The 20,235-nt window shown below is 43.5% G+C and overlaps 1 protein-coding gene across 2 annotated transcripts in view; it reads left to right on the top strand.

Moving 5' to 3' along the window:
• The window catches only part of LOC138958297 (ankyrin repeat and KH domain-containing protein 1-like), a 47,791-nt gene that overhangs the window by 16,089 nt on the left and 11,467 nt on the right, over nt 1-20,235 (top strand). For both annotated transcript variants that reach the window (XM_070329408.1, XM_070329407.1), the window contains 17 exons: nt 753-934; nt 1,363-1,473; nt 2,253-2,967; nt 3,467-3,723; nt 6,472-6,675; nt 8,789-8,942; nt 9,393-9,538; nt 10,070-10,212; nt 10,793-10,898; nt 11,426-11,533; nt 12,976-13,213; nt 13,924-14,120; nt 15,568-15,788; nt 16,336-16,457; nt 17,709-18,176; nt 18,626-18,734; nt 19,709-19,825. In XM_070329408.1, coding sequence (XP_070185509.1) covers nt 753-934; nt 1,363-1,473; nt 2,253-2,967; nt 3,467-3,723; nt 6,472-6,675; nt 8,789-8,942; nt 9,393-9,538; nt 10,070-10,212; nt 10,793-10,898; nt 11,426-11,533; nt 12,976-13,213; nt 13,924-14,120; nt 15,568-15,788; nt 16,336-16,457; nt 17,709-18,176; nt 18,626-18,734; nt 19,709-19,825 — 3,598 coding nt within the window. The remainder of the gene's footprint in view (nt 1-752; nt 935-1,362; nt 1,474-2,252; nt 2,968-3,466; nt 3,724-6,471; nt 6,676-8,788; nt 8,943-9,392; nt 9,539-10,069; nt 10,213-10,792; nt 10,899-11,425; nt 11,534-12,975; nt 13,214-13,923; nt 14,121-15,567; nt 15,789-16,335; nt 16,458-17,708; nt 18,177-18,625; nt 18,735-19,708; nt 19,826-20,235) is intronic.

Raw genomic sequence — 20,235 nt, 5'->3', positions numbered from 1 at the left:
TTATGTGGGGCACATGTTATGCTTTCATCATGAGACACATTTGGTCACATATGGTCAAGGTCACTTTGACCCTTATGAAATGTGACCAAAATAAGGTAGTGAATCACTAAAAGTGACCATATCTCATGGTAGAAAGAGCCAATAAGCACCATTGTACTTCCTATGTCTTGAATTAACAGCTTTGTGTTGCATGACCTTGGATGACCTTGACCTTGGGTCAAGGTCACATGTATTTTGGTAGGAAAAATGTGTAAAGCAGTTCTTAGTGTATGATGTCATTGCAAGGTTTAGCTGAAGGTCAAGGTCATGTAAAGGTCAAGCATGTGAGTTGTATGGGCTTTGCCCTTCTTGTTTAAACTTTGGTTGTAAATTGTTATGCTCATATTTTGAAGAGAAAAAGTCAGGAATATCATGTTCCTGCAACTGTGTTGGTATTGGACATTTTATGTTCCTTAGAAGCTTTACATTCTCTCAGTATAAAATAATGCATATTTTTAGATGTATAGTGTAGAGAAAATAATGGTCTTATTCAGAGGAAAGTCCACACTTTAGAAATCTTGTTAGCTCGTTTTCGCTAATTCTTTTTCCCTCTTTAAAACCTCATGAAGGTCATGTTACTGCAACTGTCTTGGTTTTGGACATTTTAAGTTCCATGTCATATTTCTCACATAATGCATTTGCAGAGAAAAGGTCACACCTTAGCAATCTTGTAAGCTCATTTTCACTAATTCTTTGCACCTGTTCCATATCAGGTAAAGCAGGTGAGCGGCTGAACGGCGGCAAGGTGCTGGGGAAGCGCACTCTGCCTCCTAGTGTGGGGCCGGACGGCAAGCCGCTGGTCAAGGGCAGCAACACTGTGATAGCCGAGAACCTGCAGCAGATCAACCACGAAGGCGTTCTAGCTGACCTCACCGATGAGAAGGCCACAGAAAAGGTCAGTGACCATGTGCATTTAGCAATGTGCAATGTCCGTGTTAGCCTGGGTTTTCAACATTCAAATTGGATAGACTGCTAACATTCTAAATCACTAATTTAACCTTGTTTTTTAAAATTCTGGTGTTGTTTTTTCTGAACCAGTAGAACAACATACTGTTGTGGTTTCCCTACTCTTCTTCTGTGTAGAATGTTTTTTGTTTGCTTGGATTTTAACTGTTCTGAAGGTATGGTTTTATTTGTACAAGAATTGAATTGTCGCGAAGAACGTTTTGCAAAAATTATGCTACTCAGCGGCATCAGTTGGGCCCTGCTGTTTCTGCTGTCAGTCATTTTCATCAAGGTTGTGTTTGGTCATACTTCAGACATAGTTTTCCCAAGAAGAAGAAAGAGATGTTCAGTGTAGTGATGTGTGTGTGATGTGTGCAGGTGGAGGCAATCATCAATAACATCATGGCCAAGGAGCTGCTGGGGCCCAGCGTGGGGAGCAAGGAGGAGCAGCTGCAACGCAAGCAGCAGATACTGGAGGAACTGCAGAAGGTGAACACACGCACACACACTCATATTCACAGGCATGAGCATGCAGACAGTCTCATGAAAGCACGCACTCACTGTGCACATGTGCACACATATCGCATGCGTGGACAGACACACGCATTGACGCATGCACGCACACACACACACAAACGTGCACACCCTCACACTCGCACACACGCACAGACAGACACTTACTCTACTCGGAGCATTCCATGTAGACCTCTGTGGCTGTGATTGGGTTGTGTCCATTACTGGCTGTTTCAATGGTAGCAGGCTTATTGCCCCCTAGGACAACTGCCCCTTGATTCTTTTCTGAGCACTCTTCGATGCATATTTTTACAAGTCAATCACTACACTAAGTGTGTGTCTTTGTATGTTTGTGTGTGTGTGTGCCGGTGTGTTTGTTTGTGTGATAGTGTAAGTGAGTCTCTGTAAATGTGTCTACGTATGTGTCTGTTTGCGTGCGTAAATGCGTGCGTGTCTGTGTCTGTTTGTTAGTCTTTCAGTGTGTCTATGTCGGTGTGTTTATGTTTTTGTATGTGTCCATTTGTGTTTTTGCGTTACAGAGACACAGAGATATTCAATTATAGACTTAGATTACCTATGTATACTTTGAAACAACAATAAAACACTTGATCGCTCAGTAAACCCTCTGAAAAGAATGGGGGGCAGTTGTCCGGGGAGCAATTGTTCGGGGGGCAATTTGCCTCGAACTGTTTCAATGTGTAGAAGCAGTGGTTGTATGCCAAGTCTGATCCTTAATGTGATAGGATTTTTCTCAGGTGGAGCGGGAGTTGCAAGAGAAAGCCCAGGCCCAGCAGCAACTGGAGCAGCAACAACAGCTCCTCAAAGCTCGCTCGGGTTCCGCCAGCGCCCCCACCGCTGTGCGACAGGCGGAGGAGACAGCCAAGAGGGTGATGGAACTGAACGCAGCGGCCGCAGCAGCGGGGGCCACGGGGGTCCAGCGGGGGTTGGCGGAGTCGCTGTGCCTGACAGGCACGCCGGCCATGGACTCCATGCCGCTGAAGGACCTGGTGGTGCAGCTGCCCAAGCTTCTGGCCGACCCAAACCTGGCCGCCCAGTCTCTCATCCCAAACCCCGCCTTCGCCACCTCCGAACCCTTCCTTCCCTCCCCCTCTTCCCCCCTCCCTGCCGCCCCCACCTCCCCGCTGGTCAGTCCCCAGGTCCAGCCCCCCTCGCCCCAGTTCCTGCAACAACCCATTCCCAGCGCAGTAGTCGCTAACGGCAACACGGCGGGCAAGGCGGCCAAAGGGAGGAACAACTCTGGCAAAAGCTCGCGGAGCAACAAGACCCTGCAGCCTCCTCTGCCTCCACCTCCACAACAACAACAACAACAGCAACAACAACAGCAACAGCAACAACAGCAACAACAAACACAACAACAGCCAGGGTCTCCATTGCCTCAGCAACCTGCACCGCCCGGCTCGCCTCAAGTAGCTCCCTTGGCGCTCAACTTGCAGACTGAGCACAATGGAGGTGAGTTGGATGATTTTTGTGAGCATTTTCTGCTATGTTATGTAGGCTGTCAATGCTATCGAAAAGCCAGCATACACTCCTTTCCAGTGCCCATGAGATTTAACTTTACAATCTCATAAAGCAAGTCTTGCTTTCATCTGCTGAAACCATGCTATCTCTTGGCACAAAATGGGGAACGATTCTACAGTTGATTCATGCTGCTGGCTGGTGAGCAATATTAGATACTCTGGGAGGCATTTGGTCAGGCGGTGGGACTTTGAAAAAACACGCCAGATTCCAGCTCTTTTTCTTGGTCCAAAAATGTGCAGTGACTGGGCTTGTTTCTGTGTTCACAGGCTGAAACTCCCACGTACACTTGTATTGTTTGCATGAGTGGGTTTTTCGGACTGATTTTACCCTGTCATACGCTGATTTCGGGGAAGACTAGGCATGTGATATGCCAGAAGAGTGTGATCACTTTGATAGAATCTTTGCTGAATCCCTGACTTTCTCCCCACAGGTTCCCAGTCACAGCAGCAGGAGGGGGCTGTGCCGAGTCAGGTCCACATGAGCGCGGAAGCCTTGCAGCAGCAACAGCAGCAGCAACTGGCCGTGCTGTCCCAGCAGCAGCAGCAACACCTGCAGCAGCTGACCTTTCCCCAGCTGACCCCTCAGCAGCAGGAGCAGCTGCTGCAGCACATGCTGTCACAGCAAGTACTGCAGCCTCCGCTGGGCCAGCCGCCGTTCCAGCAACCGCTGCACCAGCTTTTGCCACAGGTCAGTTTGTCTCTGTGTCTGTGATTGTGTATGTTCTGCTGTGGTTTGGTGTGGGACCCCTCCCCTTGTCAGCTTGTTATGGAGTGACGTTGGTTTGTTTTTTGATGGTGATCCTTCTTTGCATTATGCTGAAAGAACTGGGGCTGATCAGTGATGAAGTTTGAAATGACCCATTCATGGGTGGGATTCTTTCGGTATATGCCAGAAATCCGGATTCGTAATGTCTGTGGTGACGTATTTTTGATTGTTAATTATACAAATCCTTCAGCGTCTGGGAGCCCCAAGAACCCCCCCTTAAAATTCTTCAGGATTCATGACATTTTTCAGTCCCACCCATGTCTATTGGATGAAGATAAATTCTGTTCAAATTGCTCCCAGCTGTTAATATCTTACAGTAGTTTGAACTAAATTTGAAGTGCTATAAGATATTTACAGCTGGGAGGTGTTTGTATAAGCTTTATGCGTGACTAGTTGTCTATTTTTTTTCTGCTCTGTAAAGAAATAAGCAGGGAAGATGGACCAATAGCAGCACGTGTGAACTTGGAAGCTTGAAATAACCACTGATGCAGCATAGTTTTTGGTTTAATAGTATAATGTGAACAAACTATGTATTAAAACGCAAGTCTGGTTGTCAATGCAGACGGTAAGACTTCTTCTTCAGCGTTCCAGAATTGTCTGGTTACGTGTGAGCTCGTTTGCCCATTTGGGTTTCCCACACTATACTCTGAGAGCATAGTCAGCTTCACTCCGCTTTCGTTGAGTAGGCATGCTGGGTATTTTCGTGTTTCCATAACCCATCGAACTCTGACATGGATTACAGGATCTTTTCCGTGCGCACTTGGTCTTGTGCTTGCGTGTACACACGAAGGGGGTTAAGTCACTAGCAGGTCTGCACATAAGTTGACCTGGGAGATCGGAAAAATCTCCACTCTTAACCCACCAGGCGGCAGCGACCGGGATTCGAACTCACTACCTTCCGATTAGGAGGCCAACATGTTATCACCACGCCACTGCGCCTGTCTGATGGTAAGACAAAGTGCAAGAGTAGAATGCATAAAGAAAAAGCATTGTCAGATATACCTCAACTAGCTGGACTGAGGAACTGATTTTTCCCCCAAGGTGTTCTTAAAATTTAGCAGGTAGAACATTTATGTTGCCTTGATTGAAAATAGTAAACCTGGAAGTAGAAAGTAAATATGAGTACAAAGAAGGATCTGTCAAAACGTGAAACCCCTCTCGTTGTATGTTCCTGAGTGTGCGTCAAGAAGCGTATGCCGTGAATTGTGAATACGTGGTGTTTGTGGCACTGAACTGGTCAGCTTGGAATTGGTTTGAATACATTGCATGAGTGGCAGTCCATGATGAAGAGGATTTTGATTGGGCCAAAACAAAAAATACGTATGTTTCCGGTAACATCGCCGAAAAAAATAAGGTCGGTCGGTCGTTTTTCTTTTTTAAATTTTTCTTTTTCTTTTTTTTTAACCTTTTTCTTACGTTTTGTTAACGTCTTTTTACGTTTTTGTCTGGTTTTTTTAAACGCTTCCTTAGTTTACTTACAATTATTTAAGCATATGTTTTTGACCTAGATATATTGAAACTAAATAAAGTATACTTGACTTCATATTTGTTTTTGTTTGTTTTATGTGTGGGTTTTTTTGGTGCGAAAAGCGAAAAAAAAACCTTTAGGGTCGGCGCTTAAAAATAGGGTCGGTTGGGTTACCGGAAACAGACATATTTTTCTTTTGGGCCTTGACAAACCTGTGTCATTTTGCATGATTAGATGTCACAGTAGCATGCACAATGCGCCTGCTTCAATGTTTGCATGCTTCTCAGTCATGTGAAAAATGAACGTTTCTGTTCTTCAATCAGTAAGATACTGTTTTGGTAATTGAAGCTTCTGCTTTATGGTCTGTGCACAAGTTTGAAACTTTTGGGTGCTTCAACCTATTTTCCGTTAAGCATTGATAGACTGATTGTGATGAAGGAAAAGGCTTTTTAATAATGCTTTGCAGAGAAACAATTTTAATTTTGAAAACTTTTTCAGCAGGTGAAAAGTAATTGCAGTACTGTCCAGTCAGATGAGAAAACTATTTTAGCTGCCAGTCCTTTGCACACATGTCTAATGTTCCCCATTTTTGAATGAATTAGGATTTCAGAAAATGAAACCCAGCTGATGGACAAAGCAAGGAAGGGGGGCTAAAAATGTTAATACTAAAAAAACTTTTGACCACACAGAATAAAATCGGAATATTCGCTGTTCCAGGGGAAAGTTATTGGGCATAGTCATCTTTTTTCTAATTTTGTATGTTGTTCAATTTTGACGGCCTGCCTGTTTATCTGAGCTTTTATCAGGGTTTTAGTTTGAAGTTAGCCTGCTCTGCTGTCCGTGATAAGCTGGTGTGTTGACAAGATAACCCGGCAAAGCATTTGTTTTCAGAAGCACCTTACCTCCCCTTACCCTGTATCTGCTGTAACATAGGAAAACTGGCTTGCTTTTTGAATATCTGTGTTGCATTTTTAAGTGGGTGTAGTTTATTGTGCAAGCCCGCCCCATTTTACAAATTTGCTTGTTTCCTTACTTTTTGGCAAATGAAAGTATGTTTTAAGAAGCATAGTTGTTTTTAAATGTATCTGAAAGCAAGTTTTAGTGTTTGTAGGTGCTGAGGCACACAAAGTTAGCGTTAGTTTGTTGAGAGGGATGGAAGGTGTATAAGGCAATAACAGGTAGTTGGTGCCCCAAACACACAGGTGCAGCCGCAAACCCCACAGGCACCTCCAGTCCTGACCCAACAGGAGCGTGCCCAGCTCTTCCATCAGACCCACCAGGCCCAGATACTGCAGCAGCAGCTGCTCAAACAGACCTCCACTGCCACTGCCACCGCGGCTACTGCCGCTGCTGTCCCCAACCCCTCGGCTGTTGCCACGCCCTCCCTGCCTGCAGACAAGACCCAGGTACTGACACCGGCTACTAGGCAATGTTGTTTGGGAGGGAAAAGCCTCGGTTTCAGCCTGAGAAGAAAAATGGACACATTTTGGAAATTATTGTCAGGTTTTTATGGGTTGTGGTAGAGTTGCTTTTCCTTGCAAACAGTGAGTCAAACAACAAATGACATCTCTGTGCACAGAGGGACGCGACCACATCCGCAATGACGATTGTCAGCTCCACTGTGCGTACTTTCGAACAAAAAGAGCGTTACAATGAGCGGACAGTGCCAAAAGCAAACTCCGAGCTAATCCTCCCTGGGATGTCAGTTGTTTGCATGATTTCACTGGCACAGATCGTTGCGGCGTGCAGACACACCATTTGCTAGTGATTGGCCTATAATGCCAAGTGTAGCTTGACTCAGGGTTTCTGTAGAAAAGCATGAAAAAACACAAAAAAATCTACTCTTCCACAACACACAAAAACTTGACAATTATTTATAAACTTTGTCTATTGGCATCTGTCTCTCTGCACTGGACTGTAAATGTTTAACATGTGTCATCAGAGAGAAAGTGTCCGTTTCAGCTTTAGGTTTCTTTTTTAAGAAAGAGAAAAAAGGCACAGGTGTAGAGCTTCAAGTAGACTGCTATGGCCCGACTGGTCTTGAATAGGAAGTTGTTGGGTGTTATGTGCTCTACCCAAGGATGCGCATAATGTCCATCCTGTTTTCCTGTCTGTCAATGTGAATGTTGCACCTCGTTGTGAAGTGAGTGAGTACAGTTGAACCCCCTTTTTAAGACCTCGAAAAGTTGGAGAAAATAGGTCTTAAAAAGAAGGGGGCTTGAAATGGGGGTAAATTTGCAGAGGTGAAGAGAACGTCTGAAAAAACAAGGTCTCAAAAAGGACGGAGTCTTAAAATGGGGGTCTTGAAAGGGGGAGTTCCACTGTATTAGGTGAATGTTGCACCTTTTGGTGACGTGACCTTGTACCTTGTGTTGTGTATTCGGTTTGCTTTGCTCCTTGTGCATTATCCAGTGTGGTCGGCTATCTCCAGCAATAGCCCTGTGGAAGTGATTTCACGTACTGAAAGAAGAGTGAACGTTTTGCCATTCGTTCAGTATTATGACAAACTCTCACTGGGCTAATTGTGGAGCTTGCTGTGTTGTCTGATTGAAGTAGTCCTGTTTCTTTTTGTGTTTGCATCATAGTTCTGTGCAGTGTTTGTGATTTTGTGTCAAGTCTGGTGTATTTGGGGGTACCCGGTGTCAGCATTCTGTAGTCCTTTCATTTTACAGCTAAGATTGGTTCACAAGATATACAGAAGTTTTAACTTTTCAAGCCTGAGAGAATTTTCTCGAACATTTTTTTCTCATAACTTGGAATAAGCTTGGGTTGATGTAGCGTGGGGTATGTTTGGTGGCATCAACTGTTGTGATGAAGAAAGTGTCCTTACGTATTTAATGTACCGTATTTTCCGGGTTACAAGGCGCTAAAGGCGCACCCCCTTCTTTAAAAAAAATTGTAATCCAGTCACCCATTGGGCGCACCAAAATTGAAAAATTTGGGGGCTCGTCCGGGATCCTAGCACCTGTTGCTAGAAATTTCAGTCACCTCAACTTAGGCAAAGTCCTTTGTCCTTTTCCCTCAGCAAGTTCGATCGCTTTCAACTTGTATTCTGCATCGTAAGCAAGTCGCTTCGTCTTCGGCATGGTTGCTGTGTGACTGTGTGAGGGTGTGTCATGAAATCAAACTGCCGAGAAATGTGACGATCAGTGTTATACAAGGCGCAGGGGTCAAACTCGAGGAAAAAAGTCGCGCCTTATGACCCGGAAAATACGGTATGCAAAAACTGCTTGGGTATACATTTTCAAAACTTTTGAATCACATTCTGCAAAGAAAAACTTGGGGAAAATTAAGGGAGGGAGACTGTTGTTAGTATTTTATCTGCATTTCTGACAACACCTTCTAAAATTGCAATTCATGCTTATGAGGCCTGGAATATAAGCTTCAAACTGTTCGAAAATGTGTCCTTATATTAAAAAATTATATGTATCATTGGATCTTTTTATGCATTTTCCCGAGAAAACTTCAGTGAGTGAAAAATGAACATGTGTGTCATTCAAAACTCCCCTTTGTTTTCAGCAGGGCAACCTGTACCCATCGTCGCTGGATGTTGACTCTCAAACAGAGAGTAACCACGATACGGCCTTGACCCTAGCGTGTGCAGGAGGTCACTCTGAGCTGGTTAGTCTGCTGTTGGCAAAGGGCGCGGACATTGAACATCGCGACAAGAAAGGTAATTGCTGTAGGCTATGACAGTCAGCGTGGCATTCTAAGATGTGCTGCATTTTGATTTATGGCTGGTATGGAGCAGCCAAGAGGGGAGTGGCCTGCTAAAAATATCTTGTTGGTATATTGGAGATGAAATATTTGAAGTTCTAACGGTAGCTTTGGTTTTAACAATGTTTTATTTCTCTTGACATATTCATGAAATTCACATCGATTTATGAATATAAAAAGAAGTCTACAGCTTATAGTTCTGAAAGCGAATTATTGACCATCATCTTGTTTCACAATAAACGTAAGACTGAGATGACCTGTTTTTGCCCATATCTTGGTCGTTAATGAGGTGAAAAGGGGGATTACACTGTTTTCTCCTGCATCACCCTGTACACTTAAAAATGTTTCAATGCAATAAAAAGCATTTTACAGCAGAAATTCCAATGTACGTGTTGTGTTGCTGCAGGCTTCACCCCGTTGATCCTGGGCGCCACAGCGGGCCATCTAGAGGTGGTGGAGATCTTGCTGGACCATGGCGCCGACATCGAGGCCCAGTCAGAGAGAACCAAGGACACGCCGCTCTCTCTGGCATGCTCTGGCGGCAGATATGAGGTGAGTGGTCATGCCATCACCATAAAGAATGCCTTCAAAATCAAACGGCTTGTCAAGTCATGTGACTTTTTTTTTATATGCTAGTCAAACATGGATAAGACTGTGAATAAGACTGACTTGTTCATTTAGAAAAGGACTCGTAGATTCTATAGTTAATCAGGCAAATGATATTTTTGTTTTACAGGTGTAATGATTTAGCGATTTACCATAATCCATGATGGAATAAATCACCTTTTGCAGGATCTTGAACTGATATTTTTGTATGTTAGGTTGAGGACTGTATGTTGTGTGTTTTTCCACAACAGAATGGTATCAAAGCCTATGCACGATCAGATATTGTTGTATGTGGTGTATGCAATCGTCTAATTCTTAATACATGTGATGTTTTCATGTCTGTGATCGCCTGACACTGTAAGGCAATTTTCCTTGTTTTTATGAGGACAGTAAACATTTTGAGTCTTTGAGGACGGTATGTCATGTGTTTTTTCACAACAGAATAGTATGAAAACATATTGAGGGTATTGTTTTCAGGTTGTGGAGCTGTTGTTGGCAAGGGGGGCGAACAAGGAGCACCGCAACGTGTCTGACTACACCCCCCTCAGTCTGGCCGCCTCGGGAGGCTACGTCAACATCATCAAGTTGCTGCTTTCCCACGGAGCGGAGATCAATTCAAGGTACAGTGGCATCCCCTTCAATACCTCCACAAATCTGAGAAAAATCACATCTCAAAAAGGAGGGAGTCTTAAAATGGGAATAAAATGACAAACATTATGAACAGCAAATCAGAAATATCAAGGTCTGAACATAGGGGTAAGTCTTAAAATGGGGTTCTAAAAGGGGGGTGGGGCGGGGCGGGGGAGTCAACTAACATATTCTTGCTTTTGTGTGAAAGAATGTCTGAGATAATGCAGTTAAAAGTATGTGGTGAAAGCCTCAGCCAAATTCTGTTCTATCTTACGTGTGTGTGACTAAAATAGTGACGGAGTTAGTGCACCTTGTGTTATTGCGACTTGAATGCTGAGACGAACAGTAGCGTTTCAAACAACAGTGTTCAATTCTGGGTCGAACAGAATATATCTATGAGAAGCAATAGAGTTTCAATCATCGGCTTACACTTCTTTAGATGAAAGGGGATATTATAAAAAATTTCCAGTGTTTCAGTCATCAAGACAAAATTTATTTCTGGTTTGATTAGAAGAGGATATTTGGTGCAGCTGTGGGTCTTTGTGCTAACATTACTGTCTTGTGCCACAGGACTGGAAGCAAGTTGGGCATTTCTCCTCTCATGCTGGCCGCAATGAACGGACACACGCAGGCGGTCAAGCTGCTACTGGACATGGGCAGTGACATCAATGCACAGGTAACCACCAGCATTTCTTGTTTGTTAAAGGTCTTTTTTTTTTTAGAGAGTGGACTACACACAAATGCCAACGGTATGCTACGTTTAAAAAAAAATTGTTATTCTTACTCCAAGCTTATAATTGCTACGCTCAAACAAATAATCACAAGCATGCAACAGTTTCTTCTTTCTTGTGAGTCCTGGTACTGATTTCTGCTTCCTACTCCATGTTGCGGTCAGAATATGGGTTATAAAACAATGGCTAAACTAAAAGGTGACACCCTAATGGGCATTTTTATGTTCCTTCTGTCTAACTTTAAAAAAAAGTTTATTCTTGCGTGAGATAGCATAACACTTAACAGCGGATGTGCAAATACATTTTAGACAATGTTACACCATTTGCTATTAAGCTGAAAATTCACCAAAAAATTCTGAATTTTTACCCATGAGGCTTCAGAAGGTCTGACTACATAGCAAGCAAATAAGCTAGCAGATCTCTTGTGTGTATCCTTGTTGTGCACTAGTAAGTGTTGATTGTGTGTTTTTAGATTGAAACGAACCGGAACACTGCGCTGACACTGGCCTGCTTTCAAGGACGGCATGAAGTGGTCAGTCTTCTGGTGGACCGCAAGGCCAACATTGAACATAGAGCCAAGGTACTAGTCTTTCTTATTCTATCTCTTGCTCTGTTACATGAACATGAAGCAGCAAGTCTTGTCTGAATTTTTGTTTGTTGAAAACTGTCTTAGATAATGGAGATAGTGTTGTTTGCATGGAATTGATTAGAAGTTGTAAGGTTTGCAAAATTGCATTGAAGTGAATTGGTATTTGTGCTTTCCTTGTACTGTCTTTGTGTAAGAACAAAGGGAGTGAAAGGCTGTGCATACTAAAGTCTGATACAGCGGTACCTGCAATGAAAGGACACCCTTGGGCAGGGTTCGTACAAGTCATGGAAAACCTGGAAAGTCATGGAATTTGATTTTTAATTTTCCAGGCCTGGAAAGTCATGGAATTTCAATTCAAGTCATGGAATTTAACAAAAATAAGAAAGAACAAAAATTAACCTTTAGCACGCCAGCGGCGATTTTCGTTGCCCAGCCATTCCCCGATTTGCGTCGCCAGCACAAGGCTTGTTCGTATGACCAACTTCTCGTTCGTATTTGCATACGAGAATAACGGTATTTTTAATGGCACTTGAGCCAAAGCGAGGCTCACTTCCTTCCGTTATCTCGTCGTGTCGTCTGCGCTGCATTTGAGTCGGTTTCGTCGAAGTTTTCTGCTTTTGTTTTTGCATCGATAAAGTACTTTAGCGCTTCGACAAGCAAGATGGAGGATGATGAATTTGAAACTTTCTTTCGAGTTGTTTCTTGACAACAAAAAGTATGCGGAATTGGAACGAATTACCAAGGAAGATCTTCGCAATGAACTGTGTATCGCGGTGAAAAAAATGACAGTTCGTTAAGTCACAGTGACGGTTACGAAACGGAATTTACGAAAGTGCAGATGGATACAAACAGTGGCTGGTCCAGTTTAGTGAAATGACAGGACCAGCAAACATTACCGATAATCTGACTGCGTAGCAAATGCTTGACTTGCTTGTCGAAGAGACACTGCGTAGAAACTGACTCAAATTCAGTGCAAAGCAAGCCAGTGTCAAAACTGGCAGTGACAAGACGTAAAAAGTTTGCGTGTTCGGAAATGGCGACCTGTGGATCTAGTCATGGAAAATGTTATTGAGGGTCATGGAAAAGTCATGGAATTTTGTTTTTAAAAACCAGTGGGGACCCTGCTTGGGACAAGCCAAAGTGTCCCTACATTGCAGGTGGTCTGTAAAAACAAGTACAGTTTAGTCAAGATAATAGACAAAGGGTCAACAGAATATGTCCTTTCTTGTAATGGTATTTCTCTTTTGAGATGACAACATATTATTGTATTGTATATTGTATTGTATTGTATGGTATTGTGAGGTGTCCCCTCGTCCGAGGGGCTTCACATCACAGGTACCACTGTACAGAGTTAGTAAGTGTGTATCACCTGGATAAGCTGAGGTTGTGGCAATACTTACCTGTGCACCTCTCCCTCCCCTTTTCTGTGTCAGACGGGTCTCACGCCACTGATGGAGGCAGCCTCGGGCGGTTACGTGGAGGTGGGGCGCGTGTTGCTGGACAAGGGAGCTGACGTCAACGCCCCTCCAGTGCCCTCGTCCAGAGACACGGCCTTGACCATCGCGGCTGACAAGGGGCATTACCGCTTTGTGGAGCTGCTGCTTCACAGGTCTGCGTCCGTCGACGTCAAGAACAAGAAGGGCAACTCTCCGCTGTGGCTTGCGTGCAATGGTGGGTGTAGTATGCTTTTAACTGATGGGTCATGTTTGTACATTCGAACCTGTCTCCAACGACCACCCAAGGGACTGCTGGTCACTATGGAAAGATGAATTGCGTTGGTAAAAAAAACTTTAGGGGATCTGTTAGGTGGTCGTGATGAAAAGAACAAATCTGAAAATTGTAATAATTTTTTTTTATAAAACGATCCAAATTTACGTTCATCTTATTCTACATCATTTCCTGATTCCAAAACATATAAATATGTTATATTTGGATTAAAAACAAGCTCTGAAAATTAAAAATATAAAAATTTATGATCAAAATTAAATTTCCGAAATCGATTTAAAAACAATTTTATCTTATTCCTTGTCGGTTCCTGATTCCAAAAACATATAGATATGATATGTTTGGATTAAAAACACGCTCAGAAAGTTAAAACAAAGAGAGGTACAGAAAAGCGTGCTATGCAGCACAGCGAAACCACTACCGCGCTGAACAGGCTCGTCAGTTTCACTCCGTTTTGCACAAGCGGCGGACTACGGTCATTGTGAAAAAATGCAGTGCGTTCAGTTTCATTCTGTGAGTTCCACAGCTTGACTAAATGTAGTAATTTCGCCTTACCCGACTTGTTTCTTACTGATGTCAGCATTGCTTCAGTCTGCTAGCAGCTTTCAGGGCACACACGGCAAACGTTGTTGAATGAGGGATGATTGTGATTGCAGGGGGTCACCTGGACGTGGTTCAGCTGCTGGTGACAGCGGGGGCGGACATCGACAGCCAGGACAACAGGAAGGTGTCGTGTCTGATGGCCGCGTTCCGCAAGGGTCACATCAAGGTGGTCAAGTGGATGGTCAAACACGTCAGCCAGTTCCCCTCCGACACCGAGCTTCAGCGCTTCATCTCCACTGTGGCTGATAAGGTCAGTTCTTGATTTTACACTTGTTGGAAGGAAGGAAGTAGAGTTGTGGTCGCTTGACAGAGTATGTACTTATCGTTAACCCCTTCACTGCCACAGTATAACAGCATTTTGGTATTGCTAGGGCAAAATTTCGCAGATTGTCTTTCCCCTCTACTCGGCTCGGGTTCATTTAATCCAGGGCTTGGGGTCTCTTTTTGTGCCGTTTTACGGTCCGGGGGATTGGACGAAGTGCTGGGCACAGCTTACTGGCTCTCTGAAGTTGTCTTTAGCAAGTTTTGCCTGAGAGACATCTCGGTTGTCAATCAGGACGATTCTCATCTAGGGTGTTAGAGTGAGTTAGATTTTTCTTTCCCACCGGGCCCTTCCTGACTTGTTGGCAGCAGGCCAGTTTCTGGCAAGGTTTTTTTAGAGTGAGTTAGATTTTTCTTTCCCACCGCCTTGTTGAAGCTATCTGCTATATGTGATTCGGAGTAAGAATATGTAATTTAATCGAAAATTTTAAAAGTAAATTTTCATTTGATTAATATACATACCCGAATCACATAGTTTATGCCCTCCCACCTACCCCACTTATGGTTTATTAGTTTCTTTAAAGCCGTATGATCTTGGACACGTGGTGATAGAGGTAGTGACATAGTACACACCAAGGGGAGGTAACTCCCAGAGTATGTGCTCGTTACCATGGCTATATTTAGCTCTTTTGGTGATGGGGCTGCTTCCCTTTAAAAATGTTAGACGGGTAGCCTTTTCAGACCTTAGCATCTCAGACTGTGTCAATGCTATATGTGATTCGGGTAAGTATATTAATCAAATGAAAATTTACTTTTAAAATTTTCGATTTTAGTGAGTGGAAACCAACAACCAATTCACACTACAACAACAAAAACAAGAGAGATAAAACCTTTCAAAAGAAGATGAGCACTCTCTAGTGACAAAAGACAAATTCTGGAAATAACTGGTTTGTATTAGTTGTGAAAGAGTGAATACTCTTGTTTTTAGTGAGGCAAGCTTTCAACACGTGCTCCTTGTCCATGGGTTTCAGACACCCCTCAGTAGTGACTGGCCTATAATGTCACATGGGAAAGTTTGCCTCACTAAAAGCAAGTGTTCACTCTTTCACAACCCAATAAACCAGACAAGACAGTTATTTCAGAACATCTTCTATTGTCATTCATGCACAAAGCATGTAATTATACTGTGGCAGGAGGACCTCACCTGCTGAAATGAGTTGTGTTAATGAGTCAAGATCAGATAATCAGTCAGGGAATTTGTATGACAACTCCCTGGCCGTTAATCATGACAAATTTAATTTCATGCTGATGCTCGCTGTGATTGCTATTTTGTGTTTCTTCACAGGATGATTGCTATTTTGTGTTCCTTCACAGGATGATTGCTATTTTATGTTCCTTCACATGCTTTTATGTTTGCATCTCGTGTCTCTTGACAGGATTTGCAGAAGAAATGCCAGCAGTGCATGGACATCATTGTGTCGGCAAAAGATCGGCAGGCTGCGGAGGCCAACAAGAACGCCAACATTCTGCTGCAGGAGATCGACCGCGAGAGGGAGCTAGACGAACAAAAGCGGCAGATAGCGGCTAAGCGCCGGGAGAGACGCAAGGAGCGCAAGAAGAAGGGCAAGCTGGAGAAGAAGATGACGGACGGCAAAGAGTGAGTTGGAGTGCAAGCGCACTTGCATGCCCTTTCAACCTTGCACCTTTGGCAACAAAACCTGAGCACTCGAGGGCATACTGTTTCAAACTTTGACAACATTTCTAAAATAAGTCCCCTGTTATCTTGTAGAGACATCAGTTCTGAGCACACACCAAAAACACTACAATGAGCTTTTTCATCAGTTTTGACTTTATAAAATGTCACCATCTGAAAAGACATACAGTCCTGTTCAAGTATTTGAGTTGGGACATGTCTTTATTTATTTTTTATTTTAACCGACTCTCCACGTCTTTTTTAAAATTGTTATCCCACTCTCCAACTCTTTGAAAGATGCAAAGAATAATCAATTTCAGGGTTACTTGCTCATAATGAGACGAAGGGTTTTTATTCCTTTCAGGGAATAGTTATGTGCATTAAAAACTTGACACTTTACCTGAATCTCCTTGTCAATGTATTTGTTGCTGTGTTTGACAGCTATACTGTACTTTTTCTTAAGCTGTGCTTCCTCAAGGGAATGTTGAATATTGACCTGTTCTTTGTGCAGCAAAAACTCCTCCCCTGAGCCTGAGAGTGAGTCTGGCACACAAGATCAAGATGGAGATGACGACGATGATGACGATAATATTGTGATGGAGCCACCTTCTGCCACAGTCACGTCCACAATCGGTAAGTTACCGCGCGGAATGCAAACCAGACATGAAGCAGGACTCTGGGGCAGTATGCACGAGAAATTGCCTCACTGGTTCCAAACCAAGAACTGGGTTGAACTGGTTGAAATTAAGATTTCTGTGAGATTTCAACCAACCTGACGACTCAGTGCTTGTGTCCCGCCCAGTTGAGCGCTCCCTCATGCACACAACCCTGGTAGGTTTGATAGACATGGTAGACAGAAAGGGATGATCATTATTGTGGATAAAGTGGAAAGTAAGGATGAAATATTTCTCAAGCATGAGAATCTTCCTCTTGGAGGAAATCCTCCTTTTGAACCTTTTTAGGTGTTCATGCCTGATATGAAAAGTCCACACAATAAGATTAATTGACTTTGAAGCTGTAAGCAACACTCCTCATGTATAAATCAATTTCACTTCTTCTCTTACCTTGAGGTAAGAGTAAAAGATAACATTTTTCGAAATTTGGTCTTTTTTTCCTTCTTTTTTTTTGGGGGGGGGGGGGGGGGGGGGGTGCCTCAGTTGCATGCAGGTTGCTACTATCCTTCTTATTTGCCTTTTTTCCGTTTTTGTTTTGTTTTGATTTTGGTCTTATTTTTAATTTGGCAAAACTTGTGTCCTCCTTTTTGACCAGTTTCTGTTCTCATGTCTGATTTCAATTTGTTTCAAGTGACAATTTGCCATGCATAGTGTGTATTGTATGGACAAGGAATGGTCTGGGCGGGAGAAATAGCTGAGTCGGTGGTGGCGCTGGCTTCAAAACCAGTTCGATTCCCACATCTTTTGTAATGTATGTTTGATGGAGTATGCTTTTAATTAAGCGTTGTTGACTATGAATGTAGATGTAAATGCTTGTATAACTGTGTTTTAATTTTAAATGTGTCAAGCGCAAAGAGCATAATTGTAAAGTTATGATGTTGCCCTATATAAATGCTCATTTATTATTATTATTATTATTATTATTTGGCGAGGGATTCATATCCCAGAGTCAACATTGTGCATACTCTCTTTGGTGTCCAAACACCCCAGTGTGCTTGCATGCGCACAATAAAGAACCCAAGTTCACAGCGAAAGTCTCTGAGCTTGGAAACATGAATACACGCATGCAGAAAAAGAAAAAAAAATGGGTAGTGTAGGACTGTATGGCAGGTTGCTTTAGCCATTGAAAAAGCAGCCCGAATTTCCATTAGGGTAACTTCACAAGACTAAATGAAACCTTATCCTTATTTTTTGTTTTGTGTTTGTTCAGGCACGACGCTGGTGATCAACACAGAGGCCAAAATGTCTAGGACCAGCGTGACAACCAAACCTTCCTCCAACATCTCCTTCCCTAACTCCGTCTCCTCCCCCTCCTCCTCCTCCGTGTCCTCCTCTGCCGCCGCCACTGCCTCCAACGAGAAGCGCCTCCACAATGCGGAAATGCGCAAAAATCGCCGCAACCGCAAGGAGAAGTTGCTGGCGTCGAGCGAGTCCAGTTCCAAGGAATACATCCCCACGGCGGTCAGCAAGACTAACACCCCTATGACCAACGCTTCAGGGAAAGTCGGCCTCCACTCCAACCTACCCCTTTGCAACGCTGAGAGCAGTGGTGGTGGTGGCGGCGGAGGTCCCAGTGCCAATCCCTCCTCCAGTAGCAATCCCAGCGTCCAACACTCCTCGGTCAACGCCAAGCGCAAAAAGAACGACGTCATCAAGCCTGTCAGCACTGCAAAAAGTAGTGAGTTTATTGAATCTTTTGGCTTAGTAGAGGTGTAGTGGAACCCCCCTTTTAAGACCTAACAAAATGTGAGAAAATTAGGTCTCTAAAATGAGGGAGTCTTGAAATGGAGGTACATTTGCAACACAAAAATTGCATGAAAAAGAAAAAACCCGAAGTAAGAGCACGTGATAGTCTAAAAATGTGTTTATTTTTCACAAACTTGTCCTCGTACTGAAAGGGATTTAACAGTTGTTGATGCACTTATGCCTGTCCCTGGGAAATTTCAAGTGCCATTTTTCCTCTATGTTACTAATGGTTGATAAAATATATAGCTGATAAGATGGTTATCTGATTACATGTATGTGTTGATTTTGGTTGATGAAAAATATGGCTGATATGATGTTTATGTGTTACTAGTTTTTGATAAAATTTATAGCTGATATGATGGTTATCTGATTACCTTGCAGGGGTGGCAGACCTGGACGATTTTGGTTCCTTGACAACCAAGCCGTTAGTTTCGTCCAAAGAAATTGACCGGTTGAGCAAGAACATGGACAAGGTCAAAATCAATACAAGGTAAGCATTTATGATTGTTTTTTCGTAATATTTGGTATTTCTGATTGTCCTTGGGTTCCTCCAGGAAATGTGGGCTACTATCCCTGGGGATGGCAACAGAATTGCAGTACCATGATTTTTTTCCCCCTGCATATGTGTATTTGTGTAGCTTCTATCAGGCTACTCAAGACATTGTTATTTACGTGACCAAGTAAAACGAATGGTTCATTTTCATGACAGTGTGATCTGGTCTGGTAAGACTGATGGTTGTCCTAATAAAGTTTGAAGTAAAGGAATTTTGTTAGCTGAATCATGTGCTTCCCTTATCCAAGCAGGATTTGCAGTTAAAATTGTTACCTCCAGGCTGAGGTGCATGAGAAAGTTGCCACCCCAACGTCAGCAAGCTGCGGAGCAGGATTGGATGAAATCGCACAAACACACCTCAGTTTCAACCAATCCGCCCCCACGGCTGGCTCCCGTTGGGGTGGCAACTTTCTCGTGCACCTAAGTTTCAACCAATCCGACCCCGCGGCTGGCTCCCGTTGGGGTGGCAACTTTCTTGTGCACCTCAGTTTCAACCAATCCGACCCCGCGGCTGGCTCCCGTTGGGGTGGCAACTTTCTTGTGCACCTCAGTTTCAACCAATCCGACCCCGCGGCTGGCTCCCGTTGGGGTGGCAACTTTCTTGTGCACCTCAGTTTCAACCAATCCGGCTCCGCTGGCTTCCTTTGGGGTGGTAACTTCCTTGTGCACCTCAGTTTCAACCAATCCGGCTCCGCTGGCTTCCTTTGGGGTGGTAACTTCCTTGTGCACCTCAGTTTCAACCAATTCGACCCCGCGGCTGGCTCCTGTTGGGGTGGCAACTTTCTTGTGCACCTCAGCCTGGAGTTAGAGTCTTGTGTTTTGAAGGTGTACCTCCATTGAAGTGTTGTGGCACTATAAGTTGGTTTTTGAAGTTTTTCCTGTGTAAAAGTTGTGGTATCTTGTGTTGTCAGTGATATGCTGAACCCGTCTGAGCGAGATACCATCCTTCTGCCCAAGCCATCGCCACCAGGCACAAGTCCTCGCAAGGGGCAGCGTAAAGACGAAGGCTGGAAGGAAGTGACTAGAAAGTGAGTATTTTACTGCCATGCATGTTCCGATTTTTTATTGAATGTTGCAAATGATGTGTGGTTGCTTGTAGGAGACTGTTTTGTGATGTTTATGAATTAAAAGTAAAATAAAGTTCATTGTTCTGAAAAGTAGAAACAGTTCTGTGCTTGCGATTGACCTGAACGTTTTGTATCGAACAATAGCTAAGATTAAGCTGTGTGTGGTATAATTTGTGTGCGTTTGAATTTGTGTGTTTAAATTTGGGTGTGTGCACGTGTGTGTGTGCGCTTTTGTGCATGTGTGTGCTTTTGTGTATGTCTTGTTTGTTTGAATGGTGACTGTTTGTGATTTAGAATATAGTCAATTTTTGTAAAGATTTTAGTCAAGCAGTATGTAAGAAATGTTAAGTCCTTTGTACTGGAAACTTGCA

This window comes from Littorina saxatilis, linkage group LG2, assembly GCF_037325665.1.
Source record: "Littorina saxatilis isolate snail1 linkage group LG2, US_GU_Lsax_2.0, whole genome shotgun sequence".
NCBI lineage: Eukaryota > Metazoa > Mollusca > Gastropoda > Littorinimorpha > Littorinidae > Littorina > Littorina saxatilis.
Note: the sequence above shows the minus strand (reverse complement) of the source record. Positions and strands in the feature narration are given on the sequence as shown.